The following is a 20366-nucleotide window of genomic DNA, read 5'->3' as shown; positions in this document are numbered from 1 at the left end:
TGCCAGTGCTTTACTGAAGACGTCCTGGAACGTCCGGTACTCCACTGGAATTTCACATTGGACGTGGGACTGGGAGCCGGTTTCAACTGCAGATAACACAGGAACCGCGGCCTCGGAGTCGTCTGGCGAGGAAGAGGAAGAAGAGATTTTCTTAACAGACTTCAAACAGGAGTGGTGACAGTCATTACCCCATCGGAGGATTTCGCCGGTTTTCCAGCAGAGTACGGGTTGATGTTGGATCAACCAGGGTCGTCCCAGGATGAGTTCAGCGGTAGACTCCTCCAGCACCATAAAGGAAATTTTCTCGGAATGCAGACATCCTAGTTGAAGAGTGATTACGGGGGAGCAGTAACGGATACGACCTCGGCCTAGCGGTTTGCCTTGGATGGTGTTAATAGAGAGATCGTGATCTAGTCGTTTTCTGCTGAGATTCATCTTCTGAAGGCAGGTGAAGGAGATGAAGTTCCCCGCGGAGCCTGAATCGATGAGGGCTTGCGCTGGAAAACACAGTTTATGGGTTAGGAGATGTACTCGTGTTTTCACTAGATGTTCTACTGGAGGGGCTACAGTAATTGAACTCACTGCTAGGCGCGGAGGTCGAACGGGGCAGTTGCTGAGCATATGCTGGTCAGAAGCACAGTATAGACATAGATGTTGTTGCATTCGTCGAAGGCGCTCAGAAGGGGAGAGATGAGAGGCGTCGACTTCCATAGGAATTGGAGCCGGAGGAGAGGCCGGGGAGGAGTCTGTGGCCGGCAGCGGGGAAGGTCTCATGTGTGTGGGCCGATCGCAAGCAGTGAGTAGTTGTGCAACTCGAATGGTTTTCTGGATGAGATTTTCGATGCCCATGACATCATCATACACCACAATCAGCTGACGAACCGTCGGGTTTAACCCCTGGCGGAATGCGGTGATTAACGCGGGCTCGTTCCATCCACTAGCTGCGGCGAGGGTGCGGAAGCGAAGAGCGTAGGCGTTCACGGAAGAATTCCCTTGTTGAAGTTGGAACAATTGATCGTGAACAGATAATGAAGCCACTGTTTGGCCAAACACCTCTTTAAAGTGACGGAGAAAATCAGGGAGAGATTTAATTACCGGAGAATCGGATTGCCACAAGGCTTGAGCCCATTGAAGAGCGGGGCCGGACAACAGTGATATGAGGAAGGCCACCCGAGCAGGATCGCCACTGAATTGATGTTCATTCATGGTGAAGTATAGAGATGTTTGTAAGAGAAACCCACTGCAATCCTCCGCCTCACCGGAGTAGGGCGCGGGCCGGGCCATGGGACTCGAAGAGGCAGAGAACAAAGCTGCGGGTGTACGCGGGAGGGACTCCGCTGCCAGAGGAGCTGAAGCCGGGGGAATTGGTAGCGGTGGATCCTCTCGTGCATCCGTAGAGCGTTGCATATTGTGGTCTGATCTTCTGTCAGGTATTGAAACACGGAACAGAGGGGTGAGTTTCAAATGCAGCTTTATTGTTGCAGACGTCGAGAGGAAAGTAGGTTGTAAGACACGGGGTGAATGGAGAATCTTAGCTGAAAGGCGAGGAGTCCTGCTTGCTCTGCGACGGATGAAGACGCCGATGGAGGTGGTGAACAGCTGATGATGACGCATGGAGTTTCAGGAAGCTCAGGAGGGTATCTGGGAAGACACGGAAGTGAGCTCGAAGAGTCTGTAGTCATGGAATGACGAGATCAGACAACGGGTGAGTGATGCATGTTGGGTTATAAAGGAGTGCTGGTGATTAGGCTCAGGTGAAGGTGATTAGTAGTCAGGTGACCGGGTGATTGAATGAGAGGGAGGAGAATGGAATTGAGTGGGAGGCGATGTTGAACGGGATGAGGGTGGAATCCTGACACAGCAACAGTTTGACCCTGAACAGGTTTTCTATCATCTATGGCACAACTTTCTGCTATGATAATGTAACAGGGAAACTTCGCACCTTTGACGTGCAAGCTATTTTTTACGAGATGTCATTGATCAAACTTTGTGTATATTATCAGATGAGGCAAAACCATTGCAGCCTGTACACCTCTTCAAAGGTTTTGAAGCCAAGTTTAGATCCACAGTCAACTAACAATCATATTTCTCTACCATTCAGAGTAAGTTGATGACCTTTACACCCACGAATTGGGGGAGAAACAAGTCCTTCCTGCCTTTATTCACGATCCATTCCCAGCACTTTCCCGCTATGGAACTGGGATGCCACCAGTATGGAATGGTGACGAGTGAGTGGAAGCTCTGGACTGAATCATTTGGCATCTTAGCCACCAGGTTGTGACAGGTTGCCATACATCAAAGGCGTTTAATGAGTTTGTCCTCCACGATGCCCCGTTTCCCATGACGTGACGGAATACACCTCACAAACCGTGTGCCAGCATTGTTGAAAAATACACCATTTACGGGCACATCATCCACAGATCCAAATCCAACGTAATCTCCACAGAAGGCCGAGGAGAGCTCCTCTTGTCTGTTTCCCTCGTGCTGGGTAGCCTCATATATAACTCAATAGTTACACTGAGGAAAACCTCTGAGTCGTGAGCCGTGTTTTGTGTTGCTGGATTGCCATTACGTTGCTTCCCCTCAGTGTAGCTGTTCGGGGTGCAGTCCAAGTACTTAATGGGGGTGAGGTGACGTAGATCAAAGCCAGCACTGTCAATGTTTCCATCCAGGGACCCTTCATTATCCCGCCAGTGTACAAGTGTGACATTCCTGTGGGATTCCAAGCAGCCACCGGGCAGGTTCATGCCGCACGCGTTTTAATTAGCCTTTCACTAACGAGATGCGTCTCTCCCACAGATCAAAGTAGAAAACCAACAAGACTTCCAGGATATCACTAGCGTGGTGGCTCTGGCTGGGACCTACGCCACCACCGAGCCCTACGTCCGGTCCAAGTACGATATCCGCATCCAGAAGATCGGCAACAACTACAAGGCGTACATGTAAGAGGTTTCACTCTAACAGTGGGGGCCACCAACTTTGACCCTGTGTGTGTCCCACCGAAGGCATTTAAGCTAATGTCTTCAGATTTAGCCAACGTCACATCACAAAGTCCGTCTTCTTCTCGTGCCAGTGGAAACAGCACTTGAAGTGATGGTGATATAATTCGGTGATATGAATACATTTACGATCACTGGCACATCACATCTATTTCAAATAGTTGAGTCGAATAAGACAATGACAATATATTTGTGAGGTGTAATTTATAGACCTTTTAAAAGTAATGAAATGTGCAATGCAGGAGAGAATAACTGGCCAAAAGTTCTACAATAGCTCCAGACAAACAAATCAATTTATCTCCTCAGTCACTTGTACAAGTAGCTTCAACTAAATAATTTATTTAATTTTATTTTGAACTAAAATTAGATCCGCAATGGCTGACCAAGCTTATTTATTTTGTCAAATTATATTGGGATCAAATATAATCAAATAATCACCTTTGACCTATCATACAAAAAATAAGGTTTTAGGTTCATCTGTTTAAGGATTTCAATTTCTTCTGACTGCATTGTATACCTCTGAAACCTTTTTACATTAAGGAGAGCAAATGAGCCGTTCTTCTTGTGATTCAGCTCTCTCTGCACTCACCCATTCCACCCTTTAAAACTCCCACACCCATTTGGACGTAAGAGACCTCCTTTAAATTTAGCCAAGCGTGTTGCAACCAAGTATGAGTCAACAAGTCTCCGTATCTAAACAATCACTTGACCAAATGCCGAGCAGCGGCGTGGCCAAGCCTTATCTCATCTGGCTTTCCCCTTGGCCTCGCCATGAAAGCAGGTCTTTAAATGTTCACAAAGACACAAACATACTGTCGGTGTGGATGGAGATCACCGTCACATCTGGACCGACGTGGGCTTTTCTATTCAGCCCCACTTCCAAGGGTTGTAAGTGACCAAGTCATGGTGGAGCTTTCTAGCCGCAGGCAGGCTGATTAATTACTCCGTGTTCCTCCTTGATTTGCAGGAGAACGTCCATCTCCGGGAACTGGAAGGCAAACACAGGCTCTGCCATGTTGGAACAGATCGCAATGACAGACAGGTGAGATCTGAGACACTCTGGCCACAACTATCTTTTATCTCTTTTACACACTGGAGGTTGCTAAATCTCCCATTTATTACTTTCACATTCCTTCGCACAACCTCCTTTTTGAAGGTTTGTACCGAAGTTATCGGGTGGTTAAAGGTCACTTCGACTCCCCAAAAAGTGAAGAGTTCTTCCACTAATTAGGACGATTTCAAAATAATGAAATAATAAAATGATATTTTGGTTTCACACAGATAACTTGATTGCTTATAAGTCTAGTTTGAGAGGTTTCTAGTTGAAGGTTATTTGTAATTGTCCAACCCCATGACATGTCCAGAACTATCGGCTCTTCAATACTGGGTTTAACAGTCAAGGGTGTCACTGTGTTCCAGATATCGGCTGTGGGTGGACTCCTGCGCAGAGATGTTTGGTGGCCTAGACATCTGTGCGGTGAAGGCCGTCCACGGAAAAGACGGCAACGACTATATCATCGAGGTCAGTTTGTTTTCGCGACAGTCCTCTACTTGAATTTGAGCGTGCTCGATGGAAATTTCTATCAGAAACACATCATATTTGCACCGTAAGTGTATTCAGGGAACACTAAGGTCTATGGTGTGATTCTAATTTCTTTTCAGCGGACCAGTTGTTAGTAGCATCAGCGGGTTCAGGCTTCTTCCCGGCTGATAATATTCCTACGGTAATAGCCAGCAGGGAGGGGTGTAGCCAGACTTGAGGGCACATGATCTTCCAACCCTTGAGAAAATGATTAGGTAGACCAAACACAGGCAGGAGAACAAAAAACATCGGGAGTCAGCTGGTGACTCACAGCGTCTACCAAAGCTGCCTGTTTATTTTGGTTTCCGCTGGCAAAGTTTGGTCTCCCTCAAGCACTTTCGGGCTTGTACACAGATAAAGTGACTGTTGGTTGACCTGCCACAGACAATTTGATGGAGATTTTCCTTCTCTTTAGTTGTTTTGTCCCCCCGATGGGATGAGCATGGCGGTAACGCTGCCTGGGACGGAGATCCCTTCCAACTGAGGCCTCCTCCTCACACATTGTTAAAGCTGCTCTAATCAGACTTTCTCTCCAACGGACTGACCTCTCATTCTGCTATCACTAGTATATTACTACCACATTATCGGCACAACAACTGTTAATGAATCGTTAGATTGCACGGTAATGACTGAGTAGGAGGATCCAAGGAGGGGCATTTTCCTGTAGATAGATAGATAGATAGATTGATACTTTATTGATCCCTCAAGAGGGATTATAGCCAGGATGGAAGAGAAATAGTCCTGTAGTCAGCTTTGTTTTTTCCACCGTGGCCTCTTATATGTCCTCCGATCACGGATGTCGGATGTACCCATATTTGGCTCGGGACCGTGACATCACACTTGGGCACCAGCATTGAGAAAGTAGGCCTAAATTTCTTATTCGATACCAGAACATCTCACAGCCCCCCAGAGATGTGTACCCTTATAGCTAGACAGAGGAACTGATGACATAGTCGAGTAACAATGTTCTCTCCAACGCGCAACCCTTCCTCCTCCTCATCCTCCTCATCCTCCTCCTCTGTTCTATCTTGCTGTCTGCCTCCAACCCTTCAGCATGATAGAATTTAATTAACCGCGACAGGGAAGAGCTGCCGGATCATCACAGTGGGAATCTGTTTTTTGTCCCAGACAAAGACATCAGCCTTGACACCTCTCCCTAATGAAAAGTAATGAGCTGCTCAGAGGCACTTCATTAACAGTTTACGACAGCCGGTATGAACACTGAGCAAACTCCGGCTTTGTTTCCATTCACTGTAAACGCGTGCAGACGACTGAGGAGGCTGTGACAGGACAGGGTATCCCATGACAACGTGACACAGCATTGTGTCAAAAGGACATGATGGTAATTACACAACATGACAAAATGACAAAAGAGAACGGACGTGACATGATGCAACATAATAATGAGATGTATTGTTATCACTTTCAGCATTCCGTCTTAGATCAGGTCAACAATTCAAATTTGTCCACAACTAGCAACACCCGCATTATTGTGCTTTTTAGTCTTCTACAGGGATATAGTTGCTTGTTAGTTTAAAGAAGATTAAAATACAAAACACAGGACAAACTACTAAAAGATTATTTAAATTTGGACCATTTTCCCACCTTATAAGGACATTTTGCTTCTCGCGATTCCGTTCAAAATTATGAATGCAGGAATTTAACTTCTAATAGTTTTATACTGCTGTTTTACTGCTTTGATGGAAGTTAAAGCATCTCTTTACTTCATAATACTGTAATAAGATCTGGTAGAACGTGATGTTTTATTAGAGCACAGTCATGTCAAGTATTTTTTGGCACAGGATATTAGAAAGTGACCATTTGGAAAGAGCCATGGGCCTTTTTCAAAACCACGACTTGGCGAGACAAATTCTGTCCTGTCGGACCCGGTCTCTGGTTCTGCAGGTCCAGTCTTCGCTTACATCGCTCGAGTCCTAAACCATCAACGGTCAAGCAATTCCAATCAAACAAAACACCACGTCGCGTGAAATGTGGGGTTTTATGTTTACAAATGAGGCTGGAATTGCTCCTGAGGTACAAATTGAGCCTTTCGAATTAAGTGCGTGTCCCTCATTGTCAACCGGAGAAAAGGTTGAGGCCTTTAAGGGGGGGCGACCGGGCGCAGTGTTGCAGTGTTTGTTTGGCCCGCAACGCGCGGGAGGATCAGCAGCATCGTGCATCGTGCATGGGGCGAGAGGGGAGGGGGCAGTGAAGCGGCGTCATCCACCACACCAGGCGTCCACATCTGAGCCATCAGTGCCAGAAGCCACAGCCCTCTGCTGCTCATTTGTTTTGGTCTCTGAAAGCTCCTGTGCTCTGTGGCACGTGTGTTTGCATGTGAGCTCAACATGTGGGACTTTTTTTTTCTTTGAGGCTAATTATTTGGGAACGCCGTTGGATGTGGTCTGTGCGCATCCAAGTCATACGCCAGGCGACGTAATATTTACGAATGGAGTCACTTTCTTATCTGCTGCTCGCTGGTCGTTCCTCCTTCGTCCCATTGGACAGTGGCATATGGAAAGATAGATAGATTTTTTTCAGTTCAAATGTTATTTTTTAGTTTACATCCATCTATACAAACTACCCTGCTACCCTCTTTATACTTTGGGTCATGATATTTATTATCAGATGATTTAGCAGGACTGATCCAGGACAAGTGTCTTTCTGAGGAATAGGGTAGAGCACGGAGACAAAAAAAATGAAAAGTCAAAGTCAGGCTCAGTGCATGCAGCAACAAATTATATTAACGACCAGCAGAGTGTTGCATGGCTTATATTGTCTGGACTCAATAATGACAAACGATGTTCAAAATAAGAGGGTAACACTGCCATCTAGTGCAATAACACTTCAGTGCCATGCTGAAACCACCCGAACACCGTGGTTGGCTCTTTTTCTGTCTCTGTAGGTGATGGACAGCTCCATGCCACTGATCGGTGAGCACGTGCAGGAGGATAAGCAGCTGATCACAGAGCTGGTCATCAATAAGATGACCCAGGTGCTTCTGGGAGTGTCCACACCTCAGCCCTCCTCTGTCAAGGTACATTATATCTGACAGGTGATCTTTTATATGCATATAGAATAACCTGCTTTCAGCTAAAGGAAAGAATCCCCCTTTTTCCTAACCCTCTGCATACAAGCCCTACTTCCAGCTTAACTGCCACCTGCCACCTATTTACATTCTGCATTGCTACCATTGAGGCCACTGAGGTCCTTGGTCACCTGGGGTCAGTTTACACTACGATGAAAATGAATGCAATATATTACAATACAAAATAAACACGTCTGATTATGTCTAATATGTGTTTATCTATATGTAAGCAGCTTCTATACGGTAACCACTATTACAGCTACTTCTGCTGAGGTATCTGCTGCTGTTACTCAGCCTTCTTATGTTCCACTTGAATCTCAACAACATCTGTGAAGCAGAACTTTAATATGTCTGTGTGCACAGTTATGTTCAGGTGGTGTACCATTAGCTGGTTCATGCATAAACATTCAAAATCTCATCCCCTGCTCTGATATCGCTGTATCATTCTCCATCCACAGACCGCACAACCCAGGCGAGGTAGGAGACACTTCTTTGTCGTTGTTGTCGTCGCTTGTGTATTACTGCGACGAAGTGCTCGCGGCAGCAGTGCCTGACACACACACATGTAATTTGTGTGTACCGACAGCAGGGGGACACCACTCCGCCTCCGCCTCTCCATCTCAGTCGGCCCAGGGTTCCCCTCAGCGAGCCCGATCCGCCTCCACCTCACCCAGCCAGGCCTTCCAGCCCGGTCCGCTCCCCCCCGCCGCCGGGCCCGGCGCTCCTAAACCGTCGCCTCAGCTGAAGTGCGTCCGCGCTGAAAAGCACGGCACTGTGAAACCAACATTAATGAGTGCTGAATGTTTATTGTGTTCTCTTTACTGCGCAGCAAGTCCCAGTCGCTGACCAACACCTTCACAGAGACGTTGCGAGGAAGCGTGACCGACGATGAGGCCAAAGCCGAGACCATCCGCAGCCTCCGACAGTCCTTCGCCAGCCTCTTCTCCGACTAAAGGCCTCCCGGGGGGCTTCCTCCTTCCCGCCGTTGTCAGGTTTGAAAGAAGAAAAAAAACCTGACCGGTTGATCTGTTGTGGAGTCTCCCTCCCTCCTCAGAGCCCTTCCTGCTCCTTCCTTTTCCGTCTCACCGTTTGTGAATTTTAACACCTGGTGCAACGCTCTCCCGTCAGATCAATGATTGATCTATCACTAGAAAGGCCAATAGATGAGAGCTACGCCGTGGATGTCAAACTTTAAATGGACTTGTTTGTCCTCCTGACAGCCGGGAGGTCCATCCCCAAAATACAACTTTTACTCAGATTGATGAATGTGTGTGTTTTATCTTTGCTGTTCCTTCCAGTCAGGACCGGTTGTAGGCATTGATTGTTTTCAAGAATCTCGTTGTTTTATTTTTGTGAGTTTAATGTTAAAACAAAAATTTACAGCATCGATAGAAACATTTGAATTGCCTCTAGAATTTGGCCTTTCTAGTGATAGATTATTTTAATAAGTAATCATCTTTGTATATGGTTGTCGTTCTGCATTCTGTTTGTCAACTTGTGAAACTGTTTTTTATTTTATTTATTTGGTTCTTATTAATTTAAAATATATGTACATATATATTAATACAATTATGTATTGATGAAATCAATTGACCCACAGCATCCTTACTGTTTGAAGATGTCTAAGGCAATATTCTTATTTAAAGCTGTTCCAGTCTGCTCATGAATAATGTACTGAATCCTCAAGGTTCACCAGCGATTTTAAACAGCCGCATTTCTCAGATGTCCATGTGAATATCACCCATATTGGCTCACACAGCGAATCCTCTAACCAACACTACCAAAGTGCTTTTTGATAAAAACACAACAGCCCCCCCCCTCTTGCCGCTGCAGTGGGTGAAGAAAAGAATCACACAACGAAGCAACCTTTGAGCTTGTGATTTCACAAAGTGCACAAGGTGCAGGCGCTGTACTGGCTTACAGCCATTGTCTTCCATCACGGCTCAGATCTTCCCCTGTAGTTCTTCTTAGTGTTCACGGTTGGCTTTCTGTGGGGAACTTGTATCCAAAAGACTACTGCTGTGTGTGTAAAGGTGAACAGTGAGGATGTATCGTGGGACTTTTAACATGCTTGAATTTCTACTGAGATGGAAAGGAGATTTGCTCGTGTCACATCACATCTTTATTCTCCTTTATAGAGATTATCATCATTGTTTTGTTTTTTTGTTCTTGGCCATCTGCATTGGTTGGTGCCAAAACTTCCTCTTTCATCACGCTTTTGAATTGCATGTAAATGTTAAGTGAATGTCACACGTACAGTTGTTATTTTCTAAGGCTGTGAACTCATCTGTTATACAAAGACATCTGTAAGCAATGGTTACACTATTTTATGGGTGCTGCGGTTTCTTAATAATTTCCCAAGAATATAAATATAAAATATAAACTATGTTGACTTTATGTATTTGATGGGAGAGAATTTTAAGCTACCTGTGGCTTTATTTGACCATGTACAAAGTATGAACACTGTCAACATTTTCCCTAAAATTAGCACTGAATTAAGGTCTTTTAAAGGAAAATTGGAATTTAAAGGAAATAATTAAAAAGACGGTAAAATTGTCAACAAGATTTTCTCTCTTAAAAAAAAAGAGATGGACGGTATAATTGTCGTTTCATTCAGATAACATGTGTAATCTCATCAGATTGGCAGAAAGGCTCTATAGTTATCTGTGCTGCAAACTGAATACGTCTATCACGTTTTTCATTCAGAAAGAAGTAGTAAAAAGGAGTAAAAACATTATAATTGTTATAATACAAATTTCCTCCTATTTTTGTCCAAATTGTTTATTTGGACATGTGTGAGAAGTGTATGATTACTGATAATAAGGTTGATGGTTTTAATAATAATTCCCCCCATTTTTAGGTAAATCTCATTCAAGTGCATGAAGCTGTATAAATATAAAAGTGTTGTGAAAGGGTGCACATGTGTGTGACGTTGAAGTTGTAAATGTATGATTAATAATGATTCTACCACAAAAAAGAACTGCACATTATTTGCAATAATTACGTTGATCATAAGACAAGATAATTTAATTTTAAACTATGAAGCTTCTGTCTTTGAGCGAGGCCCTTTTTTTTACCATGCTTTCATTTGATACTTTGCTAGTCTCACTGGTGCAAAGATAAATATATTAAATATTATTTGTTAAATAAATATGTGCTATTATGTGTGACTGACTATGTGCGCAAAATACACACGACGGTGTGCTTAACTAAAAAACGTATCAAGCAATCATATCAAAAGGAGGGGAAATAATGTTATTTTTTCATTAGTGGGTGGAGCCACAAATTACAGTTGTTACGCTAATGATTGGTTTGCTAAGTCCCGCCTTTTTAGTTACTGTTGCTGCTAGGTCTGGAAAATCGCGCAAGACTCGCTGCCCGGCGACAAATCTTAATCTTAACCAATCAAGGTCAATGCCTTATCTCAAAGGTGCAATAACTACACTTCATACACGTGAGCGTGTCTCAACGCTGTTCGCTCTGTTGTTGTCCACTGGCTCGTAGCGTTCGCCAATTCGAAGTTTACTCTCTTGTCCAAAACCGTTCACCATTCAATGATGTTCAATATGCACCTGATGGCTCCATACTTGATATTGTGCCAAAAATTCTAAATGTTAAAGCCTTTAAGATGGCTTTCGCATATACAATGCTATATGCCTGTGTTGGCAGGGTTTATTCCCCCTATCTAATATAAAGTAGGACAGACGCTAATGTTAGCCTTCACTTCATGTAGCATGCAGAATTAGCTTCACCCGGGGGGCAAGGGAACATTGTGCATTTTGTGCGTCTTTGGCAGTGCCGCCCCGCCTGGTTACGGTTGCCAACATTAGACAAACGCTGTTCAGGGGTTTGGGTTTAGAGATTGGTCATCTTGCACAATCAGGAAGTCTGTGCTAGTGATATTTTCCTTTATTGTCGTGGGGATGGTTTGAAAGAGGCAAAATTTTGATCCGCAGTCATTTCTAGTGTCTTGTTATTGAGCACTTTTGCAAGCCTTCCATCACCTTTGGCATCCCGTCAAAATGGTCCAAATTAGTTTAACATTGCGAGACCTGCTTGAAGGTGTAAATCACGTTGTTTTGTCTTTGTTGTAAAGACACCTACCACTTAGTATATAATACTGCAGTGTAATAAGCCATATATAAACCTTAAGGATTTACTATCCCTTCAATGCGACGCAATAATGGCTATGATGTCACCAATATATTGATTTAAATCACTGTGCCCATTCACTTTAAAGACGTTAGGAGGCCTGTCCTGCGCTTTTTGAGTCAGTAACTCATAAATCATTAACCACGCAGCTTAGGTGTGTTTTGCCAGTACTTCTCTCAGGACGACAGATGTCCCCAGTGTAGATTTGCTTTTTATTTCAGCTGTTGCCAATTTGCCAACAAACCCTAATACTTTTGATTTGACTCTATTGGAACAGAGCTGCAAAGGCGATGAGTAACTACCTCAAGTTCAGCAGTGCTCTGCAATAACTGACTCTAGTGTGGTAGTACCGGAAAACATTTTGTGAAATGAGACACCCATGTTAGTGCCCCATCAGAGGAGAGGGATTAGTTTGTGAAAAGTGACGTCACGCTGAGGAAGATGGCAGCGAAGCTGTCCTGCAACATCCAGCCATATTCTGCAGGATGGAGACTATGAATGCCTTACATGTAACAACTAGCACAGTGGTCCCCAACCGCACGTTAAGAGGACAATTGTAAACGTGAAGAAAAACGCTCGGTGACACTTGGGAAATATGTCAAGAGGGACGAGTGCACATAATTAGGAGAGAATCCGGTTAATTTTCAAAAAATTTCAAAACAAAAAAAAATAGTCTTTCTGTGGTGCGGGCCGGTACCAAATGGCCCACGGACCGGTACCGGTCCGCTGCCGGGTGGTTGGGGATCACCGCACTAGCACATTATCACTCTCCCCAAATTTGTAGGTCTTTTTAAGTACTTTCATTTGATAGTAGGCAAACAACAGTTGTGTACATTCACAACAGGTTTATCTGGCCTTTGTTACCTGTTTTTGTTTTGTTCTGCGGTGGACATCAGAGCAACAAGTCTGAAAGGAATTCTCCCACCAATAAGACAATGAAGCTAATTTCCAGCCGGCCTCCTGATGCTTTTAACACCGGAAAACCTTCTCTATCTCTCTAAAAAACAATTTATGTTGTCACACATGCCGCATCCCTGTTCTATTACAGTGGGCTCTCATTTCACAAAATTTCAAAAAAGTTTTCACTTCACTTTCACTTCGCTTTCTTATGTTTAAAAATCAGTTCAAAATGATGATGAATGATGTGACATTTCTGGATCAGGGCCATTTTCTTCTATGTTTACTTCTTCTTTCATTACGTTTTCTTCTTCTTTCAGCCACGAGGTGGTTGAGTGAGGAGCTCCGCTTCAAATGTGGTGTTTCTAAATGAGAGGCAAAATATCATTGCACTGGTTTAGTTGCTGATCCTTCAGTCCACTGTTCCCCCTCCTCTCTGCTGAATGGTGGATGGTGTTGTACGGTATTTTAAGTGTATAAACGTTCTGTAAATGTGGCATGAAAACCAACCCCCTCTTGTGTGCCTCAGGTTGTCAAGTGATCTTAATGTCTGGCTGCTTAATTGTGAGACGTGCGTTGCATCTCATGTATTCTTGTAATTTCTGAGTGTTGAGACAATTTTGTTCTCTGTATTTTTTGTTATTTTGTCTGAAAACCAAGATTTCTGTTATTAAAAGGTACCAACTTTTATTATACCTGTGGCGCATTCCAGTCTCTATCAGTCATCCGCAGCGCTCCTCGTCTCCATTTATGGTCACAGCAGCAGAGGTCCTGGCTCTCGCTCTGCTTTTTTAAAAAGCACTGTTTCAAACACGCAACATAATATGTGGGGATAATCTCCAAATCCCCTTGTTCTAGGATTACCTCCGTAATTCATTTGTCTTGGCATGAAGCGCGGAGTGTTACGAGCTGACTGGCAACACGAGGCCATGGAGAGGGAAACCTGCTGGGCTTCAGCGCGGCCTTTCATCTGCTGCCCGCTTAACGTCGAGCCCTCAGATGAACGAGGCACTAATGTTACAGAGACAATATGAAACACATTCAGTCATGAATAATGTCACCGCACGTCCACATGTTATTGCCGTTCTAACAAATGGCATAATCGCGCGGATATTTGTGATACCACATGTCTGAATGTGCCTGAAAGTGGCGTAAAACAATAGTTTACACCACTTTAACAATAAAACAAGTATGGCGAGTGTTTTAACCATTGGTGGATAACCTCATTGCTATTTTAACCACTTGGGAGCAACAAGACAAGTGACACAATACCAATTTTTCCGGATTGTGTAAAGCTGCCATCATTGTTTTGTAATTATGTTTTTCCACAACATTGACGTAGAGTATTATTAAGCTGACATATTTGCAAATAGTTTGTACATTTCTCCTCCTGCAGATATTGATTAGCATTTAAATGCTCTATCTGCGACTACAATACGTGTTATTGGAATATCCTTATAAGGAAATCAGTACACCTTCTTAAATTAAGAGATGTTTCACAATGACCAACCTGTATACAGTACAACCGTCTGGAGGAGCTTACTGGGCAGATTGTGATGTAGTTAATCTTCATTTTTCTTGTGTCCTTCTTTCTAAATGTGTCTGGTGCTATTCAGAATACCAGAATGATTCCATGCAGCATCCCACTAATGACACACAAGGCACACAATGCCAATTTAGCAATCATCTGCATATACACGCTCTTTTATCCCAGATACATTCCTGGAAAACTTCCCCTAAACTCATACAATATGTAATAAAATTTAATATAATATAATAAAAAAGCAAATTAAATCTTCACTGTTATGTTTGCTCCATTTTGGTACCATTTGTTGCCTTGCAGCTGCTCTGATATAACATGGTAAAAAGCATGTTCTGTTTGAATGGAAACCACCACATGCCTGTAGGGAACAGTATGTGGAGGTAGAAGACTGCAGACCACCATGACTGCTTTCAACAGCAGTGTATTTACCACAGATTTAGAGATACAATACAGATCACGTTACATTGCGTTGCGTGTCTCCTGGAACTGATCCCACCTCCAACTTATGTCACTTCATTGCCGTTTACTACCACGCTGGTAAGAATTCACCCCACACAGTTTTTAAATTATCACTTGGATTCGATATTGTCCCGTTTACCCCTGAAACATCCTCAGTTTGTCCTGTGCTTTCACATGTGTTTCTCTGTCCGGGACGCGCGTTGCATACCAGGCCACTGGCAGCCTGATGAGAATCTGCTGCCAGTGCGATTTCTTGCATTCTTACGGTGGAATGTCAAATCTGTCATCTGGCACAGGTCTCTGCCTGCCTGCAAACAGTCCGCCTCGCCAGTCCATTTCCACCACCCTGTTTGGTACTGTTTGTAGGGAAGTAAACACCGATGTGTTTCTCCCTCTTCAGGTCCCACTTCAAAGTTCTGTTTTATGGATAGAAATCACAGGCACAGAGGGTTGACGGTGAATTAATTCAACCAGAAGGGGTCCAACCTTTTTTTACGTAGCTGATCTTCAGTCTCCTGTATTCACTCAATATTTTATATATAATATAAGAAACTTTCTCTGAGGTATAATGAGGTCCATTGGTAAGTTACCTATAACACAAATCTATCTATCTAGGATCCAGGTGTGAGGTATTTTACCAGCCAAGTCATTTACCTGCTGAACAACCGGTCCATGGATTAAATAGACATATTTTATCAGCATCGTCCCTCTGTTGGACTTTACAGATTTTATGTGACTTTATGTTGCCACTCACAAACATCAGCTGACAGGAAGTAAACACGGACACAGGCTGTTGCCTAGCTACGCAGCTCTGTTGCTAAAAGGGACCCTTACGGAGCCTAAATACAATTATGTTCAGACAGTATGAGAACATGAAAGAATGTAAACAAAATAAAGTATGAACCAGGAAATTAACATGATATGTCTCCTTTAATGTTTTGTTGCTCTTGAAAACTGTTACAATAACACACACCCTCTTGCCCCCTTTTGGGTTCTCCCTCTTTGGCGTCCTCTGGTCACCGAGCACTTGAGACCGGTGAGATTGAGAAAAAGGATTCAGACATTTATGTCTATTCTCCACACGGCAGCGCAGAGACACTGCGTGACGCCACAGTCATTTTACTGTGGGTTCACCAGCCTCGTTAAAGAGACAGCCAACCTTCAGATATCTTCCACAGAGATACATGGAACATTCAATCAAATGTTTGAATCATTAGAACTCTTTATGACCTCTAACTCATATTAAACGTGCAGAATGTAGCAGACAAAACATGCCATATTTGCACCAACATGTCCAACCATTTGAGCCAACTTACAGTGTGTCCAGTCTTTGTGATGTTAATGAGAAGTCGTCAGTGTTTGGCCCTGAATTGACTGAATCAACTATTTACAATTTAGCACATCAAATATTAAACCTCTAAAAGTTGTACTATAGTACTATTGTATTGTACTATAGTAAAACTTTTAGCAACGACTCAGGCACAGTGCCTAGGGAGTGGCACATCGGGGATGGTGGTACCTTTCTTCAAAAAGTGGGAGCAGAAAGTGCGTGCCAATTACAAGGTCAGCCTCTAGTAAAGTTTACTCCAAGGTGCTGGAGAGGAGGGTTCGGCCGATAGACAAACCACAGATTGAAGAGGAACAGTGAGGATTTCAGCTCTTCAACTCCGTCTACGAGTGTTTGTGGACCTGAAGAAGGCGTATGAGAGATACTGTGGGAGGTGCCACAGGAGGGCGGGGTGAAGGGGTCCATTTTTGCACCTATACTGTATGTGTATATATCATGTATACGTATATAAGTTTGAACACCTCTGACTAGTACTGCTGTACACGCAAAGTAACTTGTTATATATTATTCAAAGGAGGCATTAATAACCCTTTAATCAAATGGATATGTAGTTGTTACATGACACTACATGTGTTATTATCCCTGAAGAGCTCTGTCGTCTCTCTAAAAGAAAGACTTTTAGAAAAGGAGAGATCATTCATAAACAGCAGCCCAAGTAAAATCTGTAATTAAAATTTCAGAGGAAATTCTTATTTACCTTTGTTAGTATCCATATTTGACCAGCAGATGGCGCTAAACTCACTAACACGGTAATCACATGCCCTGACTTTGGGGCCTTGATCTTCAACCCGCACGAAATCGACTCGGCGGACGACCCCTGTTTGTTGATTAGATTCCCGCTGAGGAGGACAGGCCCACTCACGGAAACAAGTTAAAAGTAAGTCAGGGAAACACTCCCAGCAAAGCCTGGGGTCTGAATTGGCTTAGCTTGTGTTTTGTACAGCCTTGGTTTGTTTGTTTGTCTTCACTGTCTTGTGTGTGCTATTAGTGGACTTCCAGGCTGCAATTGCTGTACTTACTGTTCTGTATTTCCATTCTGCTGCTGTTGTATTGTGTCACTGAGACCGGTAACTGGGTCTTTGATCTGTTAAAACACAGAAGCGCTTTGTTTTGAGGTGGTGTGTGACTCTATAGTTTGGTTATTGGTCCCTGGTTGTCAGGGTTGTGCCCCTTTATTGTTCTTTGTGAATTATTTTATTGATAATTGTTGGAATGAATTAAGCATTCCAAGTCTTCGAATCTTTATTTCCAACTTATTCTTATTCTATTTCTTCCGCCGCACCTTTCAACTCCTTCAGCTATGAAAACCGTTCAAATCAGCTTTCAGCATTCCGCATTGTCAGCAGGAAATGCATTCTCTAGTATTAAGTTTCATATACACTATCTATAATGAAGGCCAGAGAAACAATAGCTCTTCAGTTTAATCAAAGCAGTATATGACGTTGTGTAAGTCAAGTTCACAGAAGGTTGTAATTGTAAGTGCTCCAAATTTGACTATCCACGTAAGATGCAGGCAACCAACCACAAGTTTCTGGTGCGCGCACATACACACACACACACATGCACACACGCACACATCAAAGTGCCATCGTAGCATTTATTTGATCCCCGATCATCACAATCACTAAATGAACTGTATGGTTGAGGGCGCGGTGGCAATATTTGAAGACTTGCTTTCAGCAAATGTCCTCCTTATAAGAGATCTTGGGTCGGCCACTTTTGCCACTTTTAGAAGTTCTGGGACTCTCGAGCTTCATCGATGACTAGCACAGGCTCTCTGTCTGTGCAGGTCAGATAGACGTGGGACAGATCCACCTTAAATGGTTGTGAGAGGCAGGGACAGAAGGAGACGGGAGGTCGACAATACATTGTCACGGAGGGAAAAGAGGGAAATATCAGTAACATCAGACATTATACAAAAAACTAATGTTGGGTAGGAAAAATAAATGTGTAAAGAACTCACATCTTTTTCTTTTTTGTCTGGGGCAGGGGTCTGTTTTCTGATATTGTTGCCAGTGTATTCCATGCTTTTCTGGAAGACACAAGGTACAGTTTTAAAGACAGACGCTAATGATGATTGATGATTGAATGATTGAAAAAAGTGTTTCATAACATCGTCAGTGGGAATTAGGTCACTCGTACCAGTCCAGGCATCGTACCACCCTGCTGATCTGACACTGTATGATACTTATAGATTATGCTTACTTCTGATTTGGCAGCCTTCAGCATTGTCCACACTTTCTCCAGCTCCTTGGTCTTTCCTTGAGCCTCCTCCTGCAGACTAGTGGACTTCTCTACAATGTCCAGACGCTCTTGCTATTTTAAGGGGGAGAGGAATCACAAATTATGCACAAGTCAGCTGTGGCCTGTGACTGTGAATAGCCTTCATGCATTAAAAGGTAGAAGTCAAGATGTCTTTAAAGCGTTTTTTTAATGAAAACAAGAAATTCTTTTCAAATCCAGTTATTTGCCCTTTTGCATTTCCCTTAACCCAAATAAAGTGAGTTATAAGGTGAGCTTCTAACCACATTTTCCAACCACAAAGACGCAGCCATTCAGCGCAAATCACACCTCTTATACGGTAGATTATCTGGTATCTGATGTCATATTTTGGTTGTATGCTGCTGACGTCAGCTGAAAAAAGTGTTCAATATGATGTAACAAAAGGACACACATCCATGTAATGGTTTCCGAATGACAAAGTAAGGGAGCACTCCTGATCAGCTGATCTTATTTGGTAGTTGGATCCTTGTTTTTTTTTTTACCTCTTTCTCCTCCAGCTCCCTCCGCAGCTTCTCCGCTCTCCTGCGACGTTCTTCCAGTTTATCCAGCAGAAGGTGATGCTCCTGCCTTAGGAGTTACAGGAGGATCAGGTATTGACTGGGTCGATACCATATTACCACATCCAGTATTTTAAAGTAATATAGCGAAGACATCGATTATTAGATTTGTATCTTGGACATCAAAACTGAGCAAAAATACAATTTCTTCCAAGACTCACTGGACTTTAAGTAGGTCCTTCTCCCTCTTCTCCAGCTCTGCTCTGGCCTTGTTCCTCTCCTCCTCCGCCATGTCCAGCTTGGCCTCCAAAGCCTTTCTTTCCTCTTCAACCTTCTGCATCTCCATCATCTTGTCCATCGTCTTCGTTTTCTTCCTCCCTTGAGAGAGACACAAAAAACCACAGTGTTTTTAATTTTAAGTATTGTTTTTCAAATCTTTATTCAGACTTATTGTTTGAATGCATTAAGCATTCCAAGTATTGTTTTTCCAATCTTTATTCCAATTTATTGTTTGAATGCATTAAGCATTCCAAGTATTGTTTTTCGAATCTTTATTCCAACTTATTGTTGGAACGCATTAAGCATTCCAAGTATTGTTCTTCTATTCTTTATTCCGCCATCTTCTTCTTCTATCTTTTGAGGCTTCATTTTAGGTGAAAGTGATGGCATGGTTGTGCTGCTTGTAGTCATGTGGCTATGGAATCCCACAGTTCTTTAGTTTTGGCTTCAGGAGACCAACAGTCACACAACCTCTGCCAAAAGCCCCATGAAATCCAGTTTGCCAGTTTTAATGTACAGACACATGAACAGAGAATGTTTATTGACATTTTTATATGTGCTATTGTTTTTCCTAAATAAAATGTAGTGATTTACATTTTTGCATGAGCAATATATTACATGCTAATACTAATTAGCATGTAATATATATATACGTTTTTGATTCACTAAATATGTATATGTATTTTAAATGTAAACAAATAAAATGGTTGTAATGAGGTCACTGTTTGCTTCATACTTGAGACTACTACTGATTTTTAAAACTATGCCTGCTGCTACAGTTACTGTTGTTATACAAATACTGCTACTACTACGACTGCTACCAGTGCAGCTCTTGATACTAATACTGCTAATATTACTCCTGCAGCTGTTACTACTACTTCCAATACTTTTTCTATGACTGCTATTTCTTCAAATTCTGATGCTAGATTTCAGTTCAGCTTCAATTATGCAATTTGTAAAGAGAGAACTACTATGCAACTACTACCACAACTGATAATACTACTGCTGATACTAATTCTGCAGACGCTGCTAATATCTCTTATTGCTAATATTGCTAATAGAACAGTTTTATTCTACCACGCCACTGATACTACTGTATATGCTAATGCTATTACTATCCCAGCTATCATTTCATCTAACAAAAACTAACATTGTATAATATAGTATAACATGTTTACTGCTGCAAGTACTTTTATAGTTTAACAGTGCAACTTTTTAGCTTAGCTTTAGTATTTCAGC

The 20366-nt window shown here is 42.8% G+C and overlaps 2 protein-coding genes across 6 annotated transcripts in view; one reads left to right on the top strand and one right to left on the bottom strand.

The window, feature by feature from the left end:
* The window catches only part of syn3 (synapsin III), a 73703-nt gene extending 62871 nt beyond the window's left edge, over nucleotides 1-10832 (top strand). For 4 of the 5 annotated variants that reach the window (XM_040174277.2, XM_040174278.2, XM_078101567.1 and 1 more), the window contains 7 exons: nucleotides 2800-2942; nucleotides 3967-4041; nucleotides 4419-4521; nucleotides 7487-7618; nucleotides 8128-8146; nucleotides 8256-8415; nucleotides 8499-10832. In XM_040174277.2, coding sequence (XP_040030211.2) covers nucleotides 2800-2942; nucleotides 3967-4041; nucleotides 4419-4521; nucleotides 7487-7618; nucleotides 8128-8146; nucleotides 8256-8415; nucleotides 8499-8622 — 756 coding nt within the window. In that variant the 3' untranslated portion in view covers nucleotides 8623-10832. The remainder of the gene's footprint in view (nucleotides 1-2799; nucleotides 2943-3966; nucleotides 4042-4418; nucleotides 4522-7486; nucleotides 7619-8127; nucleotides 8147-8255; nucleotides 8416-8498) is intronic. The other variant, XM_040174279.2, reaches the window with a different exon arrangement.
* Nucleotides 10833-17651: 6819 nt separating this feature from the next.
* On the bottom strand, nucleotides 17652-19349 carry LOC120817767 (kinesin-like protein KIF3A). Its single transcript, XM_040174283.2, has 5 exons — nucleotides 19070-19349; nucleotides 18834-18918; nucleotides 18274-18384; nucleotides 18032-18100; nucleotides 17652-17883 (listed from the first exon to the last, which is right to left on the bottom strand). The coding sequence occupies exons 1-5, from the start codon at nucleotides 19204-19206 to the stop codon at nucleotides 17797-17799; spliced, it is 489 nt and encodes a 162-aa protein (XP_040030217.1). The 5' UTR covers nucleotides 19207-19349; the 3' UTR covers nucleotides 17652-17796.
* Nucleotides 19350-20366: the final 1017 nt, after the last annotated feature.

Source organism: Gasterosteus aculeatus, chromosome 4, assembly GCF_964276395.1.
Source record: "Gasterosteus aculeatus chromosome 4, fGasAcu3.hap1.1, whole genome shotgun sequence".
Classification (NCBI taxonomy): domain Eukaryota; kingdom Metazoa; phylum Chordata; class Actinopteri; order Perciformes; family Gasterosteidae; genus Gasterosteus; species Gasterosteus aculeatus.
Note: the sequence above shows the minus strand (reverse complement) of the source record. Positions and strands in the feature narration are given on the sequence as shown.